Source organism: Corvus cornix, chromosome 3 (genome assembly GCF_000738735.6).
Source record: "Corvus cornix cornix isolate S_Up_H32 chromosome 3, ASM73873v5, whole genome shotgun sequence".
Lineage (NCBI taxonomy): Eukaryota > Metazoa > Chordata > Aves > Passeriformes > Corvidae > Corvus > Corvus cornix.
In genome coordinates this window covers 93000592-93026306 of record NC_047056.1, presented here as the reverse complement: position 1 = coordinate 93026306, position 25715 = coordinate 93000592, and the positions used below count along the sequence as shown (strand labels likewise).

Genomic DNA, 25715 nt, shown 5'->3' with positions numbered 1-25715 from the left:
ATACCTAGCTGAGTGAGATATTTACAAGTAAGAATTACAATTCCTGCATAATGCCATACTTTTATTGTAAAACATTCTTAAAACTTGTAAAAAATATTCTTTTTTGGCCCTTCTTTTTCAAAATACTGTTCAAATAATCACATACCTTCAGGAATTATAATTAGCATTTTACAGGGCTTAAATGACAAGTTGCAATTTCTTTAAAATTGTCTATAAATATTCTGTTACACTTGAAATGCCACAAACATAAACTTGATAATTCTTATGTCGGTAGGAATGGAAATTAATATCTAGTACCTGAGAAATTTGCAAAATGCATATATGAACACAAAAATATTCACAGTGTTGAAATCACTTTGGTTAATCAAAGAATCATTTAGATTGAAAGTGACCTCTGGAAGTAATCTGGTCCATTCCCTGGGTCAGCACGGGTACAACTAGAATTATAAAGCTTATCATACTTCAAGTGATTATACTAAATTACCATAAAACTGGTGCTGTAATAAAAATACCACCTCACTCATTATTTTACCATGTTATTGTAAATCCAATTCAGGAGTTGTATTTTGATTTGTTTAATTAAAAAACATGGATTAAAAGTAATTATGCTGAAAACATAGTCTCTTACCAACATAGGTACAATAAAAAATGTTTCAAAGCTTAAATGATCATAAGACTTTATAAAATAATTCTTCAGTATCTTTGAAACAACACTCCAGAGATAGATACAGTTGGCCAATCCACAGGACTCATAAAGCGACAAAAGGAAAGAAGTAACCAAGTAAAAATGACCACACAAGTGTTTTTCAAGATCATCTAGTCCAACTCTTACATTGTCTAGCACCAACATAATCACCCCTAAACCACATCCCCAAGTGACACATCCAGGCACCTCTTGAACCCTTCCAGACATTGACTCCACCACCTTCTGGGCAACTTATTCCAATGCCTAAACACTCTTGAAGTGATTTTCTTTTTTCATATCTAAACTGAACCTTCCCTGGTGCAACTTCAGGTTATTTCCTCTTGTTTCTTCCTTTCAGATATGGCAGAAGAAGTTGACCCCATCTTGCTACAACTTCCTTTCAGGCCATACTATTGCTAATACAGGTCAGGATGCCATTTGCCTACTTGGCCACCTGGGTACATGCTGGCTCATGTTCAGCCAGCCGTCAACCAGAACCCCCAGATCCTTTGCTGCCAGGCAGCTTTCCAGCCACTCAGCCCCCAAACTGTAGTGCTGCATGGGGTTGTCATGACCCAAGGGCAGAACCTGGCACTTCACCTTGTACCTCATGCAGTTGTCCTTTGCTCATCAATCCAGCCTGTCCAGATCCCTCTGTAGATCTTTCCTACCCTACAGCAGATCTACATTCCCACCCAACTTGGTGCCATCTGCAAACTGACTGAGGGTGCACTCAATCCCCTCATCCAGATTGTTGATAAGGATATTAAACAGGACCATCACCAATACTGAGTCCCAAGAAACACTAATGACTGGCCACCAAATGGATTTCGTTCCACTGACCACCACCCTCTGGGCCCAGCCATCCAGCAAGTTTTTCGCCCAGTGAAGAGCACATCCATCCAAGACATGAGCAGTGAGTTTCTCCAGGAGAATGTTGTGGAAGACTATGTCAAAGGCTTTACTGAAGTCTGGAAAAACAACATTCACATTCTCTCCCTCATCTACTAAGCAGGTCACCTTGTCATAAAAGGAAAGCAGGTTGGTGTCCTGAGGTGACTTTATTATGTGTATCCCCTATCACCGCTCTATGCCCAGATATGGTTCTTGTGCCTTTCTGTGTCTTTAAAACTGGGTGCAAGAGAAGGAGAAAAAAAAAGCCAGATGAACTTTTCAAAGCAGTTTGTGCTCCAAGGTCACACTACTCCTCTGCATGCTACTGTGGCAGCAAGAGCGGAGGAAGCACCCTTTGCTGGTTTTCAGCCAGCTTTTGGCTCTGTTTCTCTGGAGAGAGATGGGGAGTAAGATTTTTTTTTTCCTGGGACTTTGGCTTCTTCTTCTTCTCTTCTGGAAGTGTTCAGAACACACCAGGAGACCCTACACCGTTGGCCCGGAGGGGGGCCCATGCTGACCCAGCCCTGAAGAGAGAAAGACAGAGACCACACCCACAGAAAGGACTGAAAATTTACCAGGTTACCTCCACAGTGAGAGGTTTTATTATTTAGCATTATTCTTTTCACATTCTGCATTGTGTCTGTTAAATAAATAGGTTTTTTCCTTTCACTTTCCTCCGAGGACAATTCTTTCTGAACCTGGTGGGGGAGGGGCGACTGAAACCTATCAGAGGACATTCAGTTTGGACATTCCTCTGAATTTATCTCAAACTGGGACACTTGGTTAAGCACGACCTGATTTTCATAAATCCCTGATTGTTCTGTATGTGCCATATGATGGCACTTAAGATGATCTGCTCTATGAACTTTCCTGGTACCAAGGTCAGGCTGACAGGTCCATAGTTCCCTGGATTGTCCTCCTGACTCTTCTTGTAGTTGTAGTGGTATGGATATTGTTCAAACCCAAAGAACTGCACAGCAACAAGACATGTCCAAAAGATCTGTAATATGACTTTTTTAAGAAGGCGCTTTTTTTTTCATTTTTAAGAGGAAAAAAAAAGAAAATGCTCAAAGTAAATAGAATTTTTTCAGAAATCAGTACTAGGGATGGAATTCCATATAAATCTAAATAGTTGGGTAGTGTAATCTGAAAGTGTAATGTGAAATCCTCACTTTGCCTGGAGATACAGAATCTGTGAGAGGTCCACAATTTACTGAAGCAGAAGCTGGAGGCCAGGAAGGATTACTTAAGGTGTAAGAAGTCTATGGTGCAGTAACTGAAATGTGCTCTAAAACACCTAAATGTAGATCTTTACCCATTTGTGTCTAAAGGTGCTTCAGGTAATTGCTCTCTCACTGTTTTAAATATAGCTAAAAGAGTTATTTGTCAGACTGTCAGTGAGGTATCTGCTTCAGGACATATATTCAGGAATTACTGTGTAGCTTTCCCTGGTCATAGTTGTGTGATGAAAAAACGAACACATATTTTCCCTTTAGATAACATCAGAGCAGAAAGTCTGCTAATTTGACAGAGTTAGTAACTGGCTAATGTAGAAAATAAAATTTGTAAGCATTTAGTTTTCTACATATAGGTTTGCATATATGTAATAGCATGCATGCAATACCTTTTCCTGAAAGATACCGCAAGGCAAATATAATCTATGTGTCTCTTTAAAATCACCTAATTACAGAGAAAAGCACTGTAGACATAAAATATTTCAAAAGCTTCAATTAAAAAGAATGATCATTCAGAAGGCTGTTAACAGTCTGATAGAACAGTAACAAGAATTATGTTAATTGTGTGGAAGACTGAATTAAAACATGACACATATACTCTGACAGTGTGCATACTCTACCTAAGTGTGTTCTTTGCCTTGGAAAAAAAACAACTTAATGAACCAACAAATAACTAGGGGGTAGCAAGAATATATTCATTATAAGCAATGTCCTGAATAAAGCAGGTTCTGAAACTACTTTGTTGTGTGGGATTTGTGTTTGAATTTCATGAAGATAATATAAAATCTTAAAAGGACATTTCTGAGTCTTCATTTGTTTGTCCATTGACCCAATGAAGCCCTGCATGTAAAAAGTGTCTGCAAATATCAGGCTTTTCTTTGTGTTATGATGGTTGTACCAGGAGATTAAAAATACATTCACATCAAGGCTTTGATCAAGGGTGCACTTCAGAAACAATCTCCAGTCATCTGCTCTTACTGTGCTTTGATTTGCCTCACAGAGCAGTCTCAAAGCAGGTAAGTTCATCTCTTTTTGCATAAAAGTAAGCTGGAAGGTGTTCTCCAGCCAGTAACAGGCATTCAGCCTAAAGAAGCAGAAACAGTCCACAGTAAAAACTCTGAAATATACACAGTGTGAACCTCATGCCCTTAGCACTAATTGTTTTGCGGTAGAAAGCTGCTTGTGGTGCACTGTACTACTAATGCTAATGTAAACATAGCCTAATTTATTCTCTTAGGATAACTGGAGGCAATACTTGCATCTTGTCCTATCTCCCCTTCATTTTCCCACCTGCTGAGATTCTGCTCATGCTCTGCAGATGCAAGTTTCTGCAAGATGTTCATGTGAAGTCAAGAAAGCTGTTAAACAATGTGTTTTTCATCTTTACTTAAAATCCTTAGGTTTGCCTTCTAGAAACTTCTGGATTTTGATTGAATAAATAAATTAGATTTTTTTATCTTCTTCACTTGTACTTTCTTGCCAGGTACTTATGCTAGTAAATATGGAGGATGTTGCTTAGAAGAATGACATCTGCAGAGAGGATGAAATCTGCATGAACAAAACTCTCCATCACAGTCTGTGAACTCCATGAAAAGAGAGGTCTGGTGCTTTGCAAAACAGAGCAACCATAGGAGAAGAATGAATCTTGGAGTGCAGAGAAAATGTAAATTTCTTATTTCCATAGTGTCAAACTTCACATTTCACATGATCTGTCATTATCTTCCACCCATTTCAATACCAAATCTAAAATGAGAACTGCTTAGTGATGAATGAACTCCTCCTAAGATGTTTTCCTCCTCAGGCAGAAAGGTGAGTTTCTCTAATGATCTGGTCTCCATTTTAAACTTTCATAGCAACTAGAGTGACCTAAACATCATTCTTGCAGTGAAGCCTCTGTTTATGATTCACTTCAATCCTGAATACTTTACTATGGTGCACAGGTCTTTGCTTATACACGTTTCAGAAATACCACTAAGTAAATTATGTTCCAGTGATAACTTATTTAAATTACTAAGCTCTTCACTAGATTAAAAATATTTCTTTTTGTTGTAATGAGGAGAGTTACCACCAATGGGGATGAAGAGGAAAACTATGCTGTGAAATCTGTCTTCTTTCCTGCCATCTTGAAAGGAAAGGGATGATCATCGTTAACAGGTGCTTCCTTTTTCTGAAAGGCATGAAAATCTGAAAAGGCATGATGATCCCCACTGTGATTTTAATTTTTACGTAGTAAAGTGCCACCGATGCTTTAGGCTCTATTTTCCCAAGGGAAGACAATTGAAAGAAATGACATGCCTTTCCATGTCATGGAAAAGAAGCTTCTTCACCATGCCCCCTTCCGAAGGTAGGAGCCTGTCCAGTGGTTCCTTTCTATGTGCATCAGTGGAATTACTGCACAAATCTTAATTCGAGTATGCTTCCTTTACTATAATAAAGGTGTTACTATAGCTCTAAGACATGATGAAAACTGCAAAGAGAAGGCCTTTGAGAGAACAAGTGTGGGAACAGCTTCATGCAGATACATTAACCTCTTAAACAATTTACAGCTGGTAATCAAGAAGAGGATGCCCCACATCTTTAAAGACCAAATCAGTATATTGTTTTGTGATTTAAACACTGATTAAAGTCTGTGAACATGAGCACCCAGAAACTATTAAAATAAGCTGGAAAATACTTGAGTTTTAGGCTACCTGGTATAATTACAATTAATAAAAAACACTCAAAAATGTTTTTAAAAAATAGATCTTGTTTATCCTTTAAATCAGTAGAGTCCATTAAATGGAAAGCGAAAGAAAACACACTCCAATTACTAAAAAAGAGGTAATCCAGTCTATTATCTTTAACAAATTGAGATTTATTATTGAAATTGTTTTATCTCAAAAAAGTCAGATTTTTTTGAGACAATAATTTGATCGGATGTGCAATTTCATACCAATTTTAGATTTCTCCATTACATATAGCTTTTCAATATAAGAAACCTGCAATAAATTTTAAGAAATATTGTCGTGCACAAAGATTATTATTTGTCATTAATGCATCAATGTCTAATGAAGAATGGATGAGGGAGCTGGAGTTGTTTAGTCTGGATAAAATGATGCTCAGAGGAGACCTTATCACTCTCTACAACTGGTTGAAAGAAGGTTGTTGCCAGGTAGGGGTTGATCTCCCAGATAACAAGCAATAGGACAAGAAGAAATGGCCTCAAATTGTGCCAGGTGAGATTTAGATTGAATATTAGGAAAAATATCTTCACTGAAAGGGTGGCCAACCATTTGACGAGGCTGCCCAGAGATTTGGTTGAATTAGCATTTCTGGAGGCATTTAAAGATGATGCTCAGAGACATGGTTTAGGGGTAGGCTTGGCAGTGCTGGGTTAAGAGCTGGACTCAAGCACCTTAAAGGTCTTTTCCAACCTAAACAATTCCACAATTCTTTGAATAACTAGGACTTGCCAAATTGTAATTATGTATAAAACCAACAGTAAATACCAGTATACACTCAAGTAGAAACAGCACATTTCTCCTTGAAATATATGCAACATTGAAAAAAAAAAAATCAGTAAGTGTTAGAATATTTTTGAACACAGATTTGGTTTTACTTATGAATTTACTGAAATTCAACCACACAGCAAGTAGCACTACCTTCCATTTAACCAAATATCGTAAATACTACAACCAGTTTTCTCTTCAAACAATAAACATGCAGTAAACAAGAAACATAATTATCATAGAATCACACTAAGATTTCCTACTGATATTTGCTAAGTTTACTTATTTTTATTTTTACATTATTTCCAAGAGTCTGATCAATAATCTCTTATTTTTTCCACACAGAACTGGACTAAGTTCTTTCTCATATATGTGAAGGCACAACTTCTGCAATGTCACCGGTTTATTCTGACTCAGACCACTTCTAATGTATGAAATTCACACAGGGTCATCACATTTAAAAATCTGGAAAGGGAGATTCTGCTGCCCAACTATTCCACTCTGCTCTGCACTGATGAGGCCTCACCTTGAATACTGTGTACAGTTTTGGACACAGCAAAATAAAATGATATTAAGCTATAAGAGGGTGTCCGAAGAGAAGGGCAAAATGATGGTGAAGGGCCTTGAGGGGAAGCCGTGTGAGGAGCGGCTGAGGTCACTTGGTCTGTTCAGCCTGGAGAAGAGGAGACTGAGGGGAGACCCCATTGCTGTGAGGGGAAGAGGAGGGGCAGACACTGATCTGTTCTCTGTGGTGAACAGTGACAGGACCCGAGGGAATGGCCTGAATCTGTGTCAGGGGAGGTTTAGGTTGAATATTAGAAAAAGGTTTTTTACCCATAGAGTGTTTGGGCACTGAACAGGCTCTCCAGGGAAGTGGTCACAGCACCAAGCCTGGCAGAGCTCAAGAAGCATTTGGACAGTGCTTTGAGGGGGAAGGGGTGTATTTTTTGAGTAGGGGATTGTTTTAGCTATAAAATAAGAAATTCAAAGATAAATAGCCTAGATTTTTTTTGCAAGATATAGGCCAAAATAAAGAAGAATTTTTCAGATATACAGTCTGGAAAAGTGTATCTATGAGGAAGGTAAATACTTTTGCTGCAGTAAGTATTCAACTAAAGAGTCAAAATAATGGATTTATATAGTTCTGACCCAAGCAGATACAGAAGAAACATATCACAGCGAAAATATTACATATTGCTCTTTTTTGAAAGTGTCCTCAATCTGGTATTAGAGCATGAGGAAACAGAAGCATTAAAACTCTTTAAATGGCATACGTCTTTGTATTTAACAAACTCATTTTGATCACTTTGAAGGTTGTAATTTTTGCTTTTTTTGTTGGTTTTTTGTTGACACTTTTTTTGGACACTGAAACTTTTGTTTGCCTTGAGCATTGCACTACCATCCTATATATTCCAACTGTCTTTCTGAATTATGGACTTATTGTAAAATCAAAGACAATATCACAGCAAATATACTGCTGAGTCTCCTTCTTCAGCTTTTCCATTCTTTCCTGTGTATGCTCCTATAGCTCCTTTCCAGAAGTCTTACTTGTTGTTTTTTTCCCTAAATTGCCATTTCCAACTTAATATGTCATACTTAGATCCATATGTGGCTCATAAAATTCACACCCTACAGCTAAATCTCAGTAGTGTGAATCTAGCTGATATCCTGAAAGCAAATATGAGATACTGAAGACAGATAAAGCTCAGTAGTTAGTCTCCTATGCTCAAAAACAGCATGGAAGGAAGGTCAGAGGGAAGGTAAGTAATAAGAAATAATAACTGTCAGCGTGTATTTGTGACAATGGCCTTATGAGGAAAAAACTTAAGCATTTGGTGTTTTCTGGCACATAATGTTAGAAATCGCCTGAGAAAAAAAAAAAAACAAATACCACAGAAAGTAACACTAGAAGCATTAAGATTGCTCCTTCGGTTAGCTTTTCTTGCTGGCCAGGAAATACAGTACTTTCCTGTGTGGCAGGAAATTTGTTCTTGGATGCTTTCATCATGAGATGAGTATTACAGAATCACAGAAAGTCACAGAATGTACTATGTTGGAAAAGACTTTTGAGATCATCAAGTCCAATCTATGACCTAACAGCACCTCATCAACTAAACCATGGCACTGAGTGCCACGTTCAGTCTTTTTTAAAACACATCCAGGGACAGCGACTTCACCACCTCCCTGGGCAGATGATTCCAGTGCCCATGCATTGATCCCATGCATCCCTCTTCCATCCCTACCTCCAGTTTAAAGAAAACAAGAGTCAAAACTTCTTGTAATTAATGCTCAAATGAGACATCTAAACTCAATATAGAAAGTGGTTTTGATCTGTGTTTATCAGTTTTACCAAAAGGCTCAGTCTCAGAAATAGATGTATTAATGTAGAAGACATTTTCTTCAACACTTTTACTTAAATCTGGTATAACTCCACTCCAAAATGATGTTATTTCATTCAGCATGAATTGGGACACAGTCTTTATCTACCAGGTCATTAAACTTAGCAATATTGCAGCCCATGGCACATCTACTATACTGCAATCAGCAATCAGTCAGGAAAATATTGGGCAAAATTATGTATCATTGCTGAAACAACAATGTAATAATGCAAAAAACCTTGCCCTCCAATAGACACTGGGAATGAAAAATGGAGCCCTTGCAATATGACCATAAAACAGTGAAAGCAGCAGGAAATCCAAGGCAGTAAGTATCCACAGTCTGGAGAAGGAATTGAAACAGCAAGGGGTAGATCCATGCTTAGTACATACTAAAGAGATTATACTAACAGTAAGAAAGAGGTAAAGAGAACAGATCGGTAAATCCTCAAAAGAGTTCAAAGTAACTGATTCTAGAAAGCTGAGAAACTGCATAACAGAAGAACTCAAACAATGAAGAGCTGTAAAGAGTTACAGCATGTACTTGACACAGAGTCAGAAGAGCACCATAAAGTTGTATTTGCAAGTACTAAAAGTCTAATAAATTACTCGGTAGAATGCTGACCAAAAGCTACAGTAGTGGGATCCAGAGGAAACAAATAAATGGTTAAGGAAGAAAATCAACTCTTCAAAATAAGAAGAAATACCTTTGAACAGGAGAAGAATCAAATTTAGATTTCTGTATTGATCAGAAAAAGGCAAATAAATGTTAGAAAAATATTTAACTAAAAATGATCTTGATATAGTTGGCTGAGACCTGGAATGAGGCAACTATCTCTATAGGATGTTGAAATTTGTTTTCATTTTGAGTTGGCATTAAAAATCTGCCCCCACCCCAGCACCAGAATGCAAAATTTGGAAAATGTGTCTATTTAAAAAAAAAAAAAAATCTTTAAAATATTCCTGCCCATCATTTTTGGGGTGGTTTTTGGGTGGTTTTTATTTGTTTCTTTGTTTTGTTTTGTTGGGTTTTCTGTTCGTTTTTGTTTGGTGGAGTTTTTTTTGGGGGGGGGTGTTTTTTCTTTGGAAGGATATCTCCTAGGAAACTTCTTTAACTACATTATTGTCTTCAAACTGCACTGAATGTTAAGAGAAAACACTGTCTTATCTTGTAAAATTCTATTTGCAAACTAACCTGATAGGAGACCACAAATTCACTTTTAGAGTAAGTCAAAAGTAATTTAAAATACAGAGTAACAACATGTCATGATCCGTCTGCTTCCTTGGAAAAGAAAATCAACAGGACCCTAAGCGCGCTGGTAAATATTTTCAAATCTGCCAGTCAAAAGAGTGGATTCCTCAATGTAATCTTAAAATCAGACCTTCAATACACAATTCAATTCTCAAAGAGTTCTGTTATTCGTAACTCCAAGAAAAGTCAAGGGTAAGAATCTTCAAAACTTTCACCATATCTTAAAATAATTTCCCTGCTCTGGAAACTTGAAAATTATTTTGGTAATTTATTTTTTTAAAGTTCATGGATTTCAAAATCCTAGAAAGATTTTTTTTAAAAAAAGAAGTAGGGTTCCATTTCAGAGAGTCTGTAAACTAAAAGGATTTTCTTTCACATCTTTTATTAACTGAAGGGGTGTGTGCTAACTCCAGATGCAGTTGTTTGGAGATAAAAATCCCAATACTCATAAAGATGATGTATACATTATGTGAAAGCAACCTAACAATACTGTAAGCCTTAAATAAGTCTCATTTTCATCATGGTCCTAAAGCAATTACAGTCTTTCCAAGAGACATGAAATTAAGAAAATTCTTCCTTGGTTGCACTGCTAGACAAATCCAAGATCAATAAAAAGACAACTCATTCAATATTGCCCATCCTGTCCAAAATGAAAGACATAAAAGTTACACCTCTTTTCCCCATGCTGTGATTTTCAGTGTCTGTTAGTATGTCTCTTTGCCTTCCACTCAGCTGAATGTAACAAGTGTGGATTTTTTTCTAGGTGAAAGCTCCAAGTGTTTACTTGGACCTCTTAATTTTGAATGTAACATAATTTATCTGTCTGCGTGTGCAATTCCTTCTTGTGTCTGATGAACTAGCAACCTGCCCACAGAACACTACTTAATAGCAGTGGTTTTTCAAGTCCAGTGAACAGAATAATAAATTAATCCAAACCAATCTCATTAATTTCTGCACTACTAAAATTTTAAATTCACTGAGATATATACATTGTATAGAATGAAGAGAACTTGTGCATTATTGTAGCAGATGGGGGGGTTTACTGTTTCTCATAGGTAAGTTTGAGTCTCCACAGAAAATATACACTAGGCAGTTTAATAGCATAGTCAGTACCAATTTTTCTATTATTATGGTTAAACTTTCTTGCAATCAGCAAGGAGATTGCCACCATCATTTTATTATAAATATGAAAAACACTCAATTAAATTTTTGACAATTCAAGGAAAAAAAAAATAACTGAAGAAAGAAAGCTTTAAGATGCCTATACTATCCTCTATTAGTAGTAATTACACTTTTTTTTAATGTATATTTAATTTTTCTCTTACAAAAATATACTGTGTTTTACAAAATCAACAAGACAATACACTACTGAATATAATTTGAGTAGATGAAATTTTAAGACATTTCCCATAATTTAAATGCTTTTCTATATTTAAAAATGGAAAGTGATTTAATAATTTCTATAAAATGCAGTGACTTTAAAGTCAAAGGTCTTCCAGGAAAAAAAATTCACTTCTAATGGCTATTCTAAATAAAATATAACAGTTCAGTTTGGAACTTAAAAACAGCCCTTTCTGTTCAGAGAGAAGTCCCACTACAGTAAAATCTTTCTCAATATGATAGTTTTGTACTTTTGCCTGGTTTTCCTGAATATATATCTTTACTGAGGCACACTGAATTATCTTTAAGAAAAAATGAACTTAATTAATTTTGCAAAGCAACAGTATTTACATCTGTCATAGGTTAGCAAGCCGGTTCAAACCCAACCCGCTACAACATCTCAACAATATGCTATGAAAGCATGCAGCAAATTTATCTTTTCTGCAGCTAAATATTTTCACTTATTAATGGTGAGATAAACATTCTTTTGCTTAACTACTTTAAAGAAATCAAGACGTCTTCCAAAAAGCTGCACAGGAAACGTATGTTCTGAAATTATGAAAGTACATATAGATTGTACATTCCTTGACATAATGTAATTCATTTATTCAGCATTTCACTACACAGAAGTACAATATAAGTAAAGTACTTCTTTAACCTCTTTTTATTTTTTTTTTTCCTTACAGATATGGGGTCTCTGTCTTTTACTGATTTTGTAGAAAAACAGTAAAAATATTTTGTTATGACCACTATCTTATGCATAATTAGATGACTAGTTTGTAGTTATGTATTAAGAATCATTACTGGAAAACAGTGGATTGAAAAGAGAAATTATGTAGGTAGTAAAACAACTAACAACAGCTGTCAAAATACTTACATGTAATGTTCAGGTTTTATGCCAGGAAATCTTATGTTAAGATTCAACAGTGAATAAGTATCAAGACACAACCTGAAAAATTCACTATTAACTCATTTAGCAATGTGGAATTTTGATCATGATTTTTTGTATTTCATTAAAAAGTATTTAAAACTTGAAAATTTTAAATTAGACCTATTTCTCTGAGTGGACATTTTCATATATGCTACTTTTTTTTTTCCCCTAGTGCCCAAGTGTATTTTCCTAACATCTCTACTCTGCTCCTTTTTGTGTTTAAATAAATATACAAATTTGCATGTGTTCATGCATTTGTGCAAATATATATGAAATATTTTTAAGACAAATCCAAAACTCTACCTTTTCACTTGAGACAAGAGAAAAAAGCATACCTTTTCTGGGTCAGTTGTTGTAATGACCCACACGCAGTGTGCATTGTCTTCATATTGAACTGGATAATTTGGCGACGTGATAATGCCACTTGGTCCACGTAAATTAGAACCACATGTTCTAGCTAAAATGATAACCAAAAAATCAGATTGCTTTAGACTGGATGCTCTGTTTAAAATAAATATTATAAAATTGCCACAGCATTAGCAACAACTTGCCATGAAAGTATTACTATGCTGATACACTCTATAACGATCTGTCCTTAAAGATATTTCAGCCAGACAAAAAAATCCTGAAAATTTACCTACAGAGGAAGAAACATGCACCTTTCAATTAATCAGCCTAGCATTTACAATACTTTATTCATATTTTATGTAAATTAAATTCTCAAAATTATCATATCAATATTCTGTTTGGAGAGAGATTTACCCTTTCCAAATGTATGGAGGGAGCCTTCTACCCATGAATGTAAGAAGGGCCAGTATGTGCTCTCCTTCACAATTTCCCCATGATTTGGAGAAAGAAAGTCATGTATCACAATATTTATCTAACTGTATGTCCTTAACCTAAACATGACCTCCTGTGGTGTCTTAGCTCTTTCCACCATAGGAAATGTAATTACAAAGAAAAATAAAAGAAAATGGTTCTAGGCAGTATGTAGTCTGACTTTGGTAAAGCACAGATTCTGTTGTGAAACCATCACAATCTCTCTGCCACGTTCAGCAAATCCAGATAGTCAGCAGTTTGAAAATACATTACTTAACATATTCAGTTATCTTCTAAAGAGCACTAAGGACAGATTTTGCAGAAATATTCAAATTTCTCAAAATACTTCAGTATCTAGAAGCATTTAAAAATATTTGGACGCATAATTTTCAGTGACACAAACAGAGTTATAGTTTCATAAGTCTACATCAACTCAGAATATTTCAAAATGTCACGTTTATGGTACTACAGCACTTTTTCAACATGCTAAACAGAGAGTCTAGATCATATAATTTCTAAGTACTTAGATACAAATCTCAGAACCTCAGAATCTATCCATAGATCTTCCATTACCTTCTGATGTAATTTAGTCTCTTCAGTTACTTAAGTTTCAGTACAGGCAAGAGGAATGATTAGATTCTTTAAAAACTTGGTCATTTTTTTTCTTAATGTTGGAATAAAACACCCAACATATTTCTGGTACTTTGGAAAATTTTATCTTTCATCTTTCTCTGTGGCTGCCTCCATTCTAAAGCATGAAATACGAGCATTTCTTTACTTCATGAAAAATTCCATGGAATAGCAGTTACCTCTGCAAATTGGCCTGTGGTCACTCCAGGCAGCCAGTGTATCTGTCACTCTCTGACAAGTGATGCTCTTAGAACCTTGCAGCACATAATTGTCTTCACAGGAAAACTGTACACTTGCACCCACCCTAGGGGATAAAAGGGAGAAAGAAGGAAGGAATTAAATATATTTTTAATATCAACATCCTCAAACAAATACAAACATTGCTAAGTGACAATATTTCAAGATCCAAATAAAGAAATTAAGGTACAAAATTCTATGCATAAAAAACAACTTATGCTCTAGGTTTACTACTAGTTTGCCTACCTTTTAAGGAAGAAAGTCTAGGAATACAAAGCAATTGTGATACTAAGTTTGTTCTTTTACAGGATGAGTTCAATGAATGCACAGATAGCTACTCTTTCTAAGAAAATATATAATCACAATTCTTTCAGGCAACAGAACTTAATGAATAATTTCAACATCACTATATTCTCTCAAATGAGAGAATAAGCAATTAGACATGGTAATTTGTCAACATGTACAACCAGGAAATATTAATTGAAGTCAATGGTATGAATTCATTAAATATTCCTGACCTTGTTGAAATTTCATGTTAAACATTACATTAAATGATAATTTTTTTGGGACTGAAATTTGATTTGTTACACTTGTAACACTGAAATGTGTCCCTTTGGAATTACTTATGCTGACCAATCATTATGAAGATTTTAAAAACTGTATACGCTTATGGTCTATATCACAGGGAGTTTTCCTAAACGGTATTTACATATCTGACTCCATTTATTATTTGTGACATTCTTTATTCCCCATCATAATTAACTGGTTCTGTTGTTTGGTTTCTTGCACTTTTAAATCTGTATTTGACAATCCCGTGTCATGAACTAAGTGAACTCAATAAAGTAGTATTCTCAGTTTACTCTCTCTAAGTTATTCACTCCTAAACACCAGGGGATTTCTATATGGCAATCAGGAGGCTCAATGCTTAAAATTGTGCTGTGCTGTGAAGAACTGCATATAATGTCATTCACTATCATGCAGCTGATTCCCACCCTTCATGGACAAGTATTATCTTAGTTTCTCAGAGGATCTCACAAACACTGACTATATTGTTCATTAATATTATGATGTATTTCTATAGTTCTTTTCATTCTTTCAGGAAATTTTAATGGGATTTTTTTCTTTTTGGTTTTTTTTACTTAATTTTAAAATTTGAATGTGATGCTTCAAATCTAGAAAAGTTTTAAAAACTACTTCTCCTATCAGTTTGTTCTTGAGCCGTTAAATATGAAAACTCAAAAAGGCAGGGAAAATATTGGCCCTTTTCTTTCATAATTCATGCAAAATACACAAAATTCTTCAAGAACAATGCAGGTTTCTAAAATTGCATTTATTTTATACTTATCATAATCTTCAGAACATTCTTTAAACCCTCACAAAAATAGACCAAACTTTATTCTAAATAAATACCTCCAGTTAATGAAAAATTAGTTTCTCTTATTAGTAAAGAAAATATTACTCATTAATCTGACATTTTAATGCCATAAACACATATTTTTAAAGGCATTTTCTCCTATTGTCTAGAATTAGGATCTCTGCATTTCTTTTTCGAAGGAAACAGGGAAAAAAACTCAAGCAGTTACCTAGTAGTGATAACTGCAAATTGAGAATCAAAGTATTTAAAAATCATTTTGAACAAAGGCCATCTGACAAGTGTAATGTTGTGTGAAGCAATGTGAAAAGCAACATTTCCCTTAAGTTTGCTACTATAAAGGCATGTAAGGAGAATTAAAAAACTGTGCATGTGCAAAAACATAGAGTGAAATGAAATGTATAATTATTGGATGTTTGCAACAGCAATTTATAATTTAAAATACCTGAATATCCACCCCCCCCCCCCGGAAAGAAAGAAGGGGGGTGGAGGGAAATGAACAGGAGGAATACAAATATTTTTATGTCTAATGCAGTAAATAAAGGATTTTATGTTTAGATTGGGTTTTGATCATTACAGAAATACTTTTAAAGTTTTTATTAATGTATACATAAAACATTACACACTAATTTAAGCTATACACTTAATGATGATTCAATTTGTTTCCATATTATTCTACAAAGTATATATTTCAGGTGTTTGTTTTGTTTTTTTTCCTAAAATTCTGGAAATAGCTTGGATCTAAGGATCTAAGGACAATTAAGGGGAACTTCATATGTTTTACACAGTGGGTATAATCTTTTGAAATGTCTGAACACAAACTAAGGGACACAAAAAAAATGTGCTGAATACAACATAATAAAAACAAAGAAATATAGCAAAAAATGTCATATTAAAGAGCAAGGTAGGGACACGAAGTACTCAAAAGCTCTTTATGTATCTAAAGCATCATCTTAGGAGAAGGGATGCATCTGGATCACAGTCTACAATAGAACTCCTAACCACATCCACATTGCTGGGTCTCTCCATTGATTAAGCTTGACAGTTTCCCATTTAAAAAGGAGACATACTTTTGAATATGCCTCTTATAGCATGCTTGATATGTGATTTAAAATAAATTGGTTCATTTAATATTCAGGAGTTAACAATTAATGTTTTTAATTGGGTTGGGGGGTTTTTGTTGTTTTGGTTGTTTTTACATCTCTACCTCCCTAGTCACTAAGCAAAGCTGAGAGCACTGCAAGTATTGCGTTTTGCTTTGTTACTTCTCTCTGTAAACTTTAAACATGGGGAAGAAATCTGTTTCCTTGTTTTTCTATTTTAAATTTGAACTCCATCAAAGCATAATTTGTGCGTTTATAAAGAATGCTAGAATTTGACTGGAAGAAGCCATTTTTAAAAAAGAAGATACTAACATAACAAAAGTTAATTTCATTTTCAAAATTTGTTTTGGAAATCTAAAATCCATTTGTTTTACAAATTGTTGGTGAAATGGTGGAAAATGACTGCATTTTCACATTACTGAACATACCATACAATATTTAAGGAGAGCTGAAACAGTATTATTTAGATCTATTTCAAATTTCATTTAAACAATCTACTGGTTTGCAATCTTACCTAAAAATGAAACGTGATATTGACCTCAAAATTATATTGATTATGTCTCATTACTCTAGCCAAGTCTGACTTGCCATTTCTTCCCCAAAATGAATCCAAATATCCATTGGATTGTTTTAAAATCACTGAAAATCATCTCCCTGAAATGAATAATTTCGCCTGAAATGAACACAGTAAAAGTGTGGCAGGAGGACAGAATGAAAAGGTTAAGATTTCAATACCTTTTTGTTTGCTTTATGATATTAGAATGAATGTCATTACTATGCTGAAAACGATGAAACCCTTTTCAAAGAACTTGTCATCACTGAATCAGTTGGGTCTCAGGCTGTCTTGAAAAGAAGCCCTCTGCCTTTCAATCAATCCCACTCATAACATGTCTTTCAGTAGACTGGAAAAGATTTTGAATAATGTGCATTTTCACGTGTTTTATTTCAGATTAATATTCACAGTTGTCATTCTCTTGACAAGAACAATAGCTCCTTCTGGTGTTTATACTTGCCTCTTAGAAAAGAAAAAAAACCATTGCCTTTCTTTACTCTCCAGAGTACTTTTATTACATTGGAGATATGCAAGCAGCAGCAAATATTACTTCCCCTTCTCCTATGGAAGAGTTTGATTTCTCATTTCAGAGAAACAAAAACTAAATTCCAGCCAAATTCTCTGTTTAAATGTCCATCTAGATTTAGACAGCTAATTTTAAGATAGATATGTTTAAAATAGATATTAACAAACTTTAAAGTACATGAAAAACACTTGCTGTTGCATAATGAGTTTTCAGATAATAAGTAATGTTTAGGAGGAAAACCAACTGCTATAATTTCTCTCAAATAATATTCATAACTGGAGGCCCAAAACATGCACACAATTAATGTGATCAAAGTATACAACATGTTTTATTTATCTTATTCTATACAATGTTTCTTGTTGAACACATGCATTCATTTATCCTCATGAACAGTAACATATACTTCACGAAATTAAAATATTGTAAGAGGCTGGATGGGATAAAGGAGGGAGAGAAATAGCCTTGCTCTGTCAGTTTAGTAAGCATAAGTATTGCTCATAAGTAAGCTGCAGGCATTTAAGATACTTTTAAACCACATTAATTCCTAAGAGACTGTGTTCAAAATATAGTTATCTGCATTTTCCAATGTTCTTTGACATTAGATTGCCTCAGATATCTTACAATATACTTCGAGCTTTAAGGTTCTTTTGCGTTTTCCCTCTTGGTATTTTTATGCATTGCTGGGATATTTGTTGTTGAGCTCTTCCATGTTTGGGTTCACACATTTTGGATCTTTGAACCTGTTTCACCAAAACTATTTTAGTTCCCTTTCTCTTTCAATTTACAGACTACAGCCTAGAGGTGAAAAGAAGTAATTCTCTTTGTTACCCTCTTTGAGCTTATCAGTGCTCTTAGACCTGCTGTTGTATCTTAACAATTGTTCATATGCCACTGATTTGGACCACAACTAGATGAGAGTCTGTTTGGCCAACAGTGTACCATGAACACATAAAAGCTGTATGACATTTACAGATTCACAGAATAAATTAGATTGGAAGAGGACATCATCTAGTTCATTTGAAGCAAGCCCAGTTGGAACAGAGGGCTCAGAGCCCTGCTCAGGTGAGTTCTGAATGCCTCCCTGGATGGAGATTCTACAAATTGTCTCACAAACTTCAATGTTTTACTATCCTCATAGTAAAAACATGATTTTTTTTTTTTTAAATCCTGAATCTAGTCGTAATTTACCATGTCCTACCTTACTTCTATTGCCTCTAGTCCGGTCACTGTTTACTCTTTCCAGAGATACTTTTCTCTCTCCACTGATAACAAAATGATCATAGATACTGCCCCTAATTCTTTCAACTAAATATTTTATTTGGAGGAATTCAGAAGAGGCATTGTCTGCATCATTTATAACTTTATGAGGAGAGACTGAAGCAGAGAAGGGATACTGAGGCATGCCTGCACAAGCAGGAAAGTAAAATACTCTCCAAAAATAACAGTGGAAATATAAAGGATGAATACACACAGGCACTTTAATACCTCTTGAGAAAGTTATATTTTAGCATCCCATTTTCATCTAGTCTTCTACTGCCTGATGTTTCTCTCTGCAATACATCAAACATTAATAAAGACCTAGATAGAAATTGCATTTCTTTCCTAAAAACAGCAGCCCTTTGGACAACAAATGCATACTGTATTTTTGTATCATACAATTTCATTTGCAGTAGCTGTGCTTGACAAGTTGAATCAGAACACAGAAGAGGACATCAGCAAACATTTAGAAAACTTGTCTCTCTAGCCTATTAATTGAAAGCTTATTTCCCTTCATTATTTTTTTAAATGCATTGAACTGCTGCGCTGTCACTAATGAAGCCATGACTTTGCCTATAACTGAATCTTTTAATGCTGGAGTTTATGATTTCTCAAATTCCTTTGAGGATAAATAGAGAAAAATCCAAAAAGTATGTCAGTTTTTATGTAATTTATTTTTCCTGTCAGTTATGATCTAGCTTGGAAGAGCCTTGATTCAGGATACAAGTTGTATTAATTTCCTTTCTAGAGCTGCAGAGAACTTTGCACAATTCCTTCTAATTCCTGTGCATTGTTCCTTTCTCTTAGGTCTGACTATCCAATCCCTGCTGAACAATTTATAAATCTCTGCATGAGCTGGAAGATCCCATCTCCTTCCTTTGACCCTCTTCTCTGCTGCACCTTCAAGTCTCTGCCTTTTTTCGTCAACAGGGAAAGAGCAAACATCCTCCTTTCTCCACAGGGGTCCATTTGATCTTGTCTTCTTTTTTTAATATAACAAAAGGTGAAAACAGGAAAAAAAGAGGAGATGGCATTCATCATAGCCTCAGACACTGAATTTTCCATGTTCCCTAAGCTTTTTAACAGCTTTTATAAAGTGGGAAAACACATAATACTCTCTGCTTCTTCTTTGTCTTCTATGCTGTCCACAGAGTTATGCTTTTTCTCCATAGATGAGATTATTATGCTCTAAAATTCCTATTTTAAATGTGTTGATTTAAAAAACAACCCAAGCAAAAAACAAGTCAAGATATGCAATTGAATAAATCTATTTTGAAAAAGAACCAATACATCTAAAACTAGGGAAATGATACACATCTATATTTATAGGTTATGTATAAATGTAACAGGAAATATATTCCTCTTGGTCATATAGAAAACTAAATGTGCCTACCTGAAGTCAGAGCCTACCCTCTTCCCATTTTCAGGAATTCCAGGATCAGGACACGTATCAGATGCAATTGCATCCCCACCCTGGGTCACTGCAAAGTAAAGGAAAAAACGTATTTAGACATGCAGCTCTAAAGATGACTATTTACTTTTCCCATACATTAACTTCCATGGCCTGAATGCAACCATATTTTACCATTTTTTCTTGAACCAGCTTAAATTATTACATAAAAGAATCCCCATATAATTGACTCATTTGGCAAATTATTTATTTTCATTGGTTATGGCAAAAAATGTTTTGTTTCTGTGGGAAAATAAATGATTGATTTCCCACAGTCAGTGATTTTTTTTATGCATATACTAGGATCCACAGTTTTCCTCAGACAGGGAAAAAGCATTTCATGAAGTCACGTTCTGAAATATTCACAACACACCATTGTAAGATTAAGAGAGTACAAAAAAATAAAATATCCACAATACAATCTGTCCGTAATAAGATTTAAAATAAACAAAAGCGAAGAACCAAACCATGATACTGTACAACTGTAGAACAGGAATACTTTTATGAATTCCAGAATCATTTAGGTTGGAAAAGAGCTCCAAGATCATTGAGTCCAACTTTTGATCAACCACTACCTTGACTGAAGATAAAGTTAATCTCAAAAATATACAAAATACCCCACTGAGCAACGGATTTGTAGCCAGCTGAATATGTCCTCATGCAAATGAGGCGCAAATCTTTATTTTTTGTTTTCAGCTAAAAATAGAAAGAAAAGGTATCCTATACTGTTCCATTCTTTTTGTCCTCCATTCTTTCTCCATCCAGACTGTCAGATACTTAAATTATACTATCTATATAAATACCCAAACTTATGGTCCTCTCAAAACTCAAAACAATTTCAACATTGTTTTCCCTTTTTTCCTTCTACATTCCTAATATGGTAATTAAGGAATACGTGAAATTTAAAGTAATTAATCATAAAGCAGAATACTGAATATATGGAAAACCTGAACACACATGTGCTTTTTATCCTGCACATATACATGTACGGTGTGTGCAGCTGAAAAAAGGAAGAACAGTCATAAAGACTGTATTGGGTTTGCATTGCCAGGTTTTGGTAGTGGGGGTGGCTACAGGAGTGACAGGAACTTCTTCCATGTCCAGCAGAGCCAATCCCTGGAGGTTCCAAAGAGGGACCTGCTGCTGGCCAAGGCTGGGCCAATTAGAAATGGTGGTAACACCTATGGAATAACAGAACTAAGAAGAGAAGAAAAATTATTGTGCAGTTGTAATTGCAGCTAGAGAAAAGCGGGGTGAGAATATGAGAGGAACAGCTCTGCAGACACCAAGGTCAGTGCAGAAGGAGGGAGAAGAGGTGCTCCAGGTACTGGAGCTGAGATTCCCCTGTGGCCCATAGTGAGGACCACGGTCAGAACTAGTAGAAATTTGTGGATCATGTTTTCCATCTTAAAAGATTTTTGGGAAATCTTTAAGAAAAGGACAGAGCATTCTTCCTGAATTTAAAAAAAAAAAAAAAAAAAAAATTGGAATATTTCAGCTGCACAAAAATAAATTACACAAGTCTGAGTGGATTACAGATGACAGCATTACAACTGAAAGGTGATGAGAGATTAGATGTAAAAAGCAGCTGTTTTCCCCACACAGCGATATGCTTTCAAATTTAATACAGCAGTAAAAGGAGTGGTGACAAGTAGGATACATACAATCAGATGTCAAGAGCTATAAATCTTCATGTCTGTTTTGGCAGCTTCAGGGACAATTCATTTATACAGAGATTCAAAGTTTTACAAGGGAAGACTTAAAGAACTAAAAAACTGCATTACAGCACTACAAAGATACAACTAACACAATGCACTCTTACGGACCAAAGTCCTTGACCTGAGCACAGGTTCTTCTGCAGAGAAGCAGAGAATCTGCAACGATTACAGTATATTTTAACATTTGCCTTTTGGGTTTTTTTTAATCTGGAATGTTTCAAGAATACAGGAATCATCTCTTTATCCACATCTTTTTAACACTACTTATTGTACTGCATACATTTTCTTTAAACTACATCAAAAAAGATTATGATAGTATCAAAAATTTCTTTGAAGATACAACTGAAAATATGAGGTCTTGCTTAAAAAAAATATTTCCTTCTAAATACAAAAGCCAAGCACGAGTAAAAATTCAGTTCATCTGGACTTTTGTCCATGTGTAACACCTGGAATTCAGCATCTTGAAAACTCTCTACACCAGAGCACAGTCCTGCTAATTTCACTAATGTTATTTAGATTGATAAAGTTTTTTGTGTTTGAATAAAGGCTTTCAGAATAAGTGTATACTAGCTAGTATTCATAGATTTTATTCTGCAAGTTTAATCTTCCAGTTTCTTGAAAAGTGTCAGCATTGAGATGCAGCTATAGTGAGAACCTGGCCTTGCTAGAAAAGCAGCCTGTTTTCTGATGTTTCTTGAAATAAATTCTCTTCCTACTAACACTTCTTCCGTTGTTTCAGAAAAAAGAAAACGTCAAAAATTTACTACTTTTAGCAGAGACCTGTAGCTATGTTAGCAGACATGAGATTCAATTTGGACTACTCAATTGCCAAAATACAAACATAAGCAAAACAACTGATAGGGTTATTCGACTTAGTAGGTTTACTAAACATGAATCTTGTGGTAACAATTGTTATATGAGGTGGAGAATGCTACCTTTGCTACCATGTGTTAAGAACATCAAATTGCAGTGAAGTCATCTCCTTTTACGGATGTACATACATACAAAATGCCTAAGTACTTTGGGACATCAGTAAATGTTGAAAGAAACCTTAGTCATAGCATAGAATGATCTCCCCAGATGGATGACATCCTTTGCAAAATTTTCTTCTCAGCCACTACTTTATTCTGTCAACACACTCTCACACCAATATCAGAGCAGGATGGTTCAGCCTCTTCCTTATCCAGAGAAATACCATCTCTCTAAATAGGACAGATATCCTACATCTGGAACTCGACATATCTTCCTGGATGTCTACAGGCCTTGTTAAACATGGCCCAGGTTTTTACTTCTATTTTCCCCAGTGAACTGTCAAGTGTACTTTTAACAGATGGTGTTTGCATGACATACTGTCATGACAAAATAAATCCAATTCCCTGTAAAACAAACCTGCCTGATTTTATCTTTCCAGATGGGAAAAAATAAAGGAGCAAATCTCTCAAATTAGTATAACTATTTATTGCCTCTAGTGGTTCAGAGACACCAGGGACTTTAGCTCATATAGGTATATACTTCTACATGTTAGCATGCTTAAAACCTTTACCTGCCAGTATTTTGGAATTTACCTAAAAATTAGGTATTAAAATCTATTTTAGCACTTACATTTATCATTCAGACTGAAAATAGATGAAAAGATGACCAAACAAATTTCTGTTAGAGACCTCTATCTTCCTCTGTTTCAATCCTGCCAGATTTCCACTTTATCCACTGCTATCCATTGCTATTGAGATCCATAACATTAAAATGAGGAAGTATCACCTTTGATTTGAGTATCTCACTTTCATAATACATTTAAACCTTGCAGTCACTACAAGTATTTTTGAATACATCATTTCTATTCACCCAGTCACATGCCCAATCTTTCACCGGTTTAAATTTGAAGAAAAAGACTTTTGTATGCTCTTGAAAGAACCATGTATAGTTTATACTCTTTCTGCACCGTACAAAATTTCGTTTACCTAGGGAATTAAAATGTGCTTCATGCTTTTCATATCTTTTTTCTGTTTTTGTCCATCTTCATGATATCAAGCTTGAATTGTTTTTCTTTACATTCAAAGCTCAGTCCCAGACTGAGTGTATTTTAACTATCATTTCAGTTTTCATTATAGAATTCAAAAATTTCAAAACAATGGTGTCAATGAAAATGGAAAGCAATATTCCCATTTAAAGCTTGCAAAACTTAGAAATAAATATCAATTATGCAAAACCTTTGGCAACACTATGCACTAGTTATCAGGATTTATCTTAAAGCACTAGCAATGTTCTTCTACAATGCAGATATAAACTAAACATCTATAAACTGGTTTTTATGACAAATAAATTTAGGACCAGTCTAAATAACACCAGCTTCTCTCAATATATTCTCAGTACATTCTCAGTATACCCTCTCTGTTTTAAAAAACAGTTTAAGAGTATAACATCCTGGCTAATATCAAAGTAAGACATTACTTTACATAGACAGCTCCTCACAGTGTCTCCCAGTTCTTCAAGGAACCATCAGCTAGAGGAAATGGTGAGTATTCCATGAGACTAACATCAGAAAAAGTATTTGAAGTCACAGGGCAGGCAGAAAAGCGAGGAAATATTCTAGTCAGGTTTGGGGTTTTTTTCTTCTTTTTCTAACAGCAGGTTTGAGAACATCAAAGATACTTCAACCACCAGACATGTCTGTAGTACAGAGACAGAGCACTCTCAGTAGATACAACTTAACTCTGGAACTTCTCTACATATCAGGCTATTATATACTGCAAAACTTACACATTCTCAGGCCTTTCTGCAGAAATAATTGAAGAGAACCTGGGAGTTCATTAAAGTGATTGACAGATTTACATTCTAGGGTTAAGACTAGTGATTTAATTTCTATTTGAAAAAAATAAAATCTATTCTTTCTTTACTGATTGAGAACAAATCAAGATTTCTTCTATTTTCTCAGTTGGGATCATAAAGATTACTGTTTCCCCAGCTTTGGAGGTCATCTTTATTGTTTTACTTGACGTATGACACAGGAAAATCAGAATTCCTTTAAGATGTTTCACATGCTCTGATTCTAACACAATAATAAAGAAGAAAGACTGGCAGTAACTATAAACATAAATCAGACTTTAAAATATTGTAATAATAATAATAAACAATTAGCAGATACACTAGCATCCTAATTTAGCTCAGCATATGGGAAGTGTTTAATCAAGGAGAAGTATTAGGCAGGAGGAAGGGCTGATGCAACAGATGTTTCATGCAGCAACACAAGCAACGTGAGGTCTCCCTTGTTATAATACCGGTTCTAGTCCAGACATGCTGACCTGCTTTAGATGCATTTGGAATCTGAAAATACATTAATGATCTACTCCGGCTTATGTAAACTATGTGATGAAATACTTTGAAGGCCTAGACTTTGAAGCAAAATGTTACTATATATAGATGTATTATACTGCATATCTTTCTTTAGTGGCCATTATGCTATCAAAAAATATTGGGTGTTCATGCTTCAGGTTCCAACACCTACAGTTTTAAATTTAACAAGTTATGGCAGTCTCTTTAGACATTTACTCATTCTCCTAGTGGTAACACCAGCTTTAAAATAAAAATGCATAACCCAGGAACTCTCATTCCTTCAATAATTTGTTCTGAATGCTTTTCAAATGTAACCAAAAATTGCAAGAATGACCTTCAAGAAGGCCTTGACAAATTCACCCTGGAGGCTAGACAAAAGACCCTAAAATTCCCTGTGGAAAGATATTGTAAGAAATGGCAGGTTTTCTAGAGCAGAGTGACAAGTTGTGGCCCAGAGGAGGGTCACAAAGATGGTCAGCA

At 35.0% G+C, this 25715-nt stretch overlaps 1 protein-coding gene across 1 annotated transcript in view; it reads right to left on the bottom strand.

Moving 5' to 3' along the window:
- CSMD1 (CUB and Sushi multiple domains 1) overlaps positions 1–25715 on the bottom strand; it is a 1117781-nt gene that overhangs the window by 321766 nt on the left and 770300 nt on the right. The window contains exons 8-10 of the mRNA XM_039568608.1: positions 20131–20218; positions 13869–13993; positions 12576–12697 (exon numbers count right to left, since the gene is read on the bottom strand). Coding sequence (XP_039424542.1) covers positions 12576–12697; positions 13869–13993; positions 20131–20218 — 335 coding nt within the window. The remainder of the gene's footprint in view (positions 1–12575; positions 12698–13868; positions 13994–20130; positions 20219–25715) is intronic.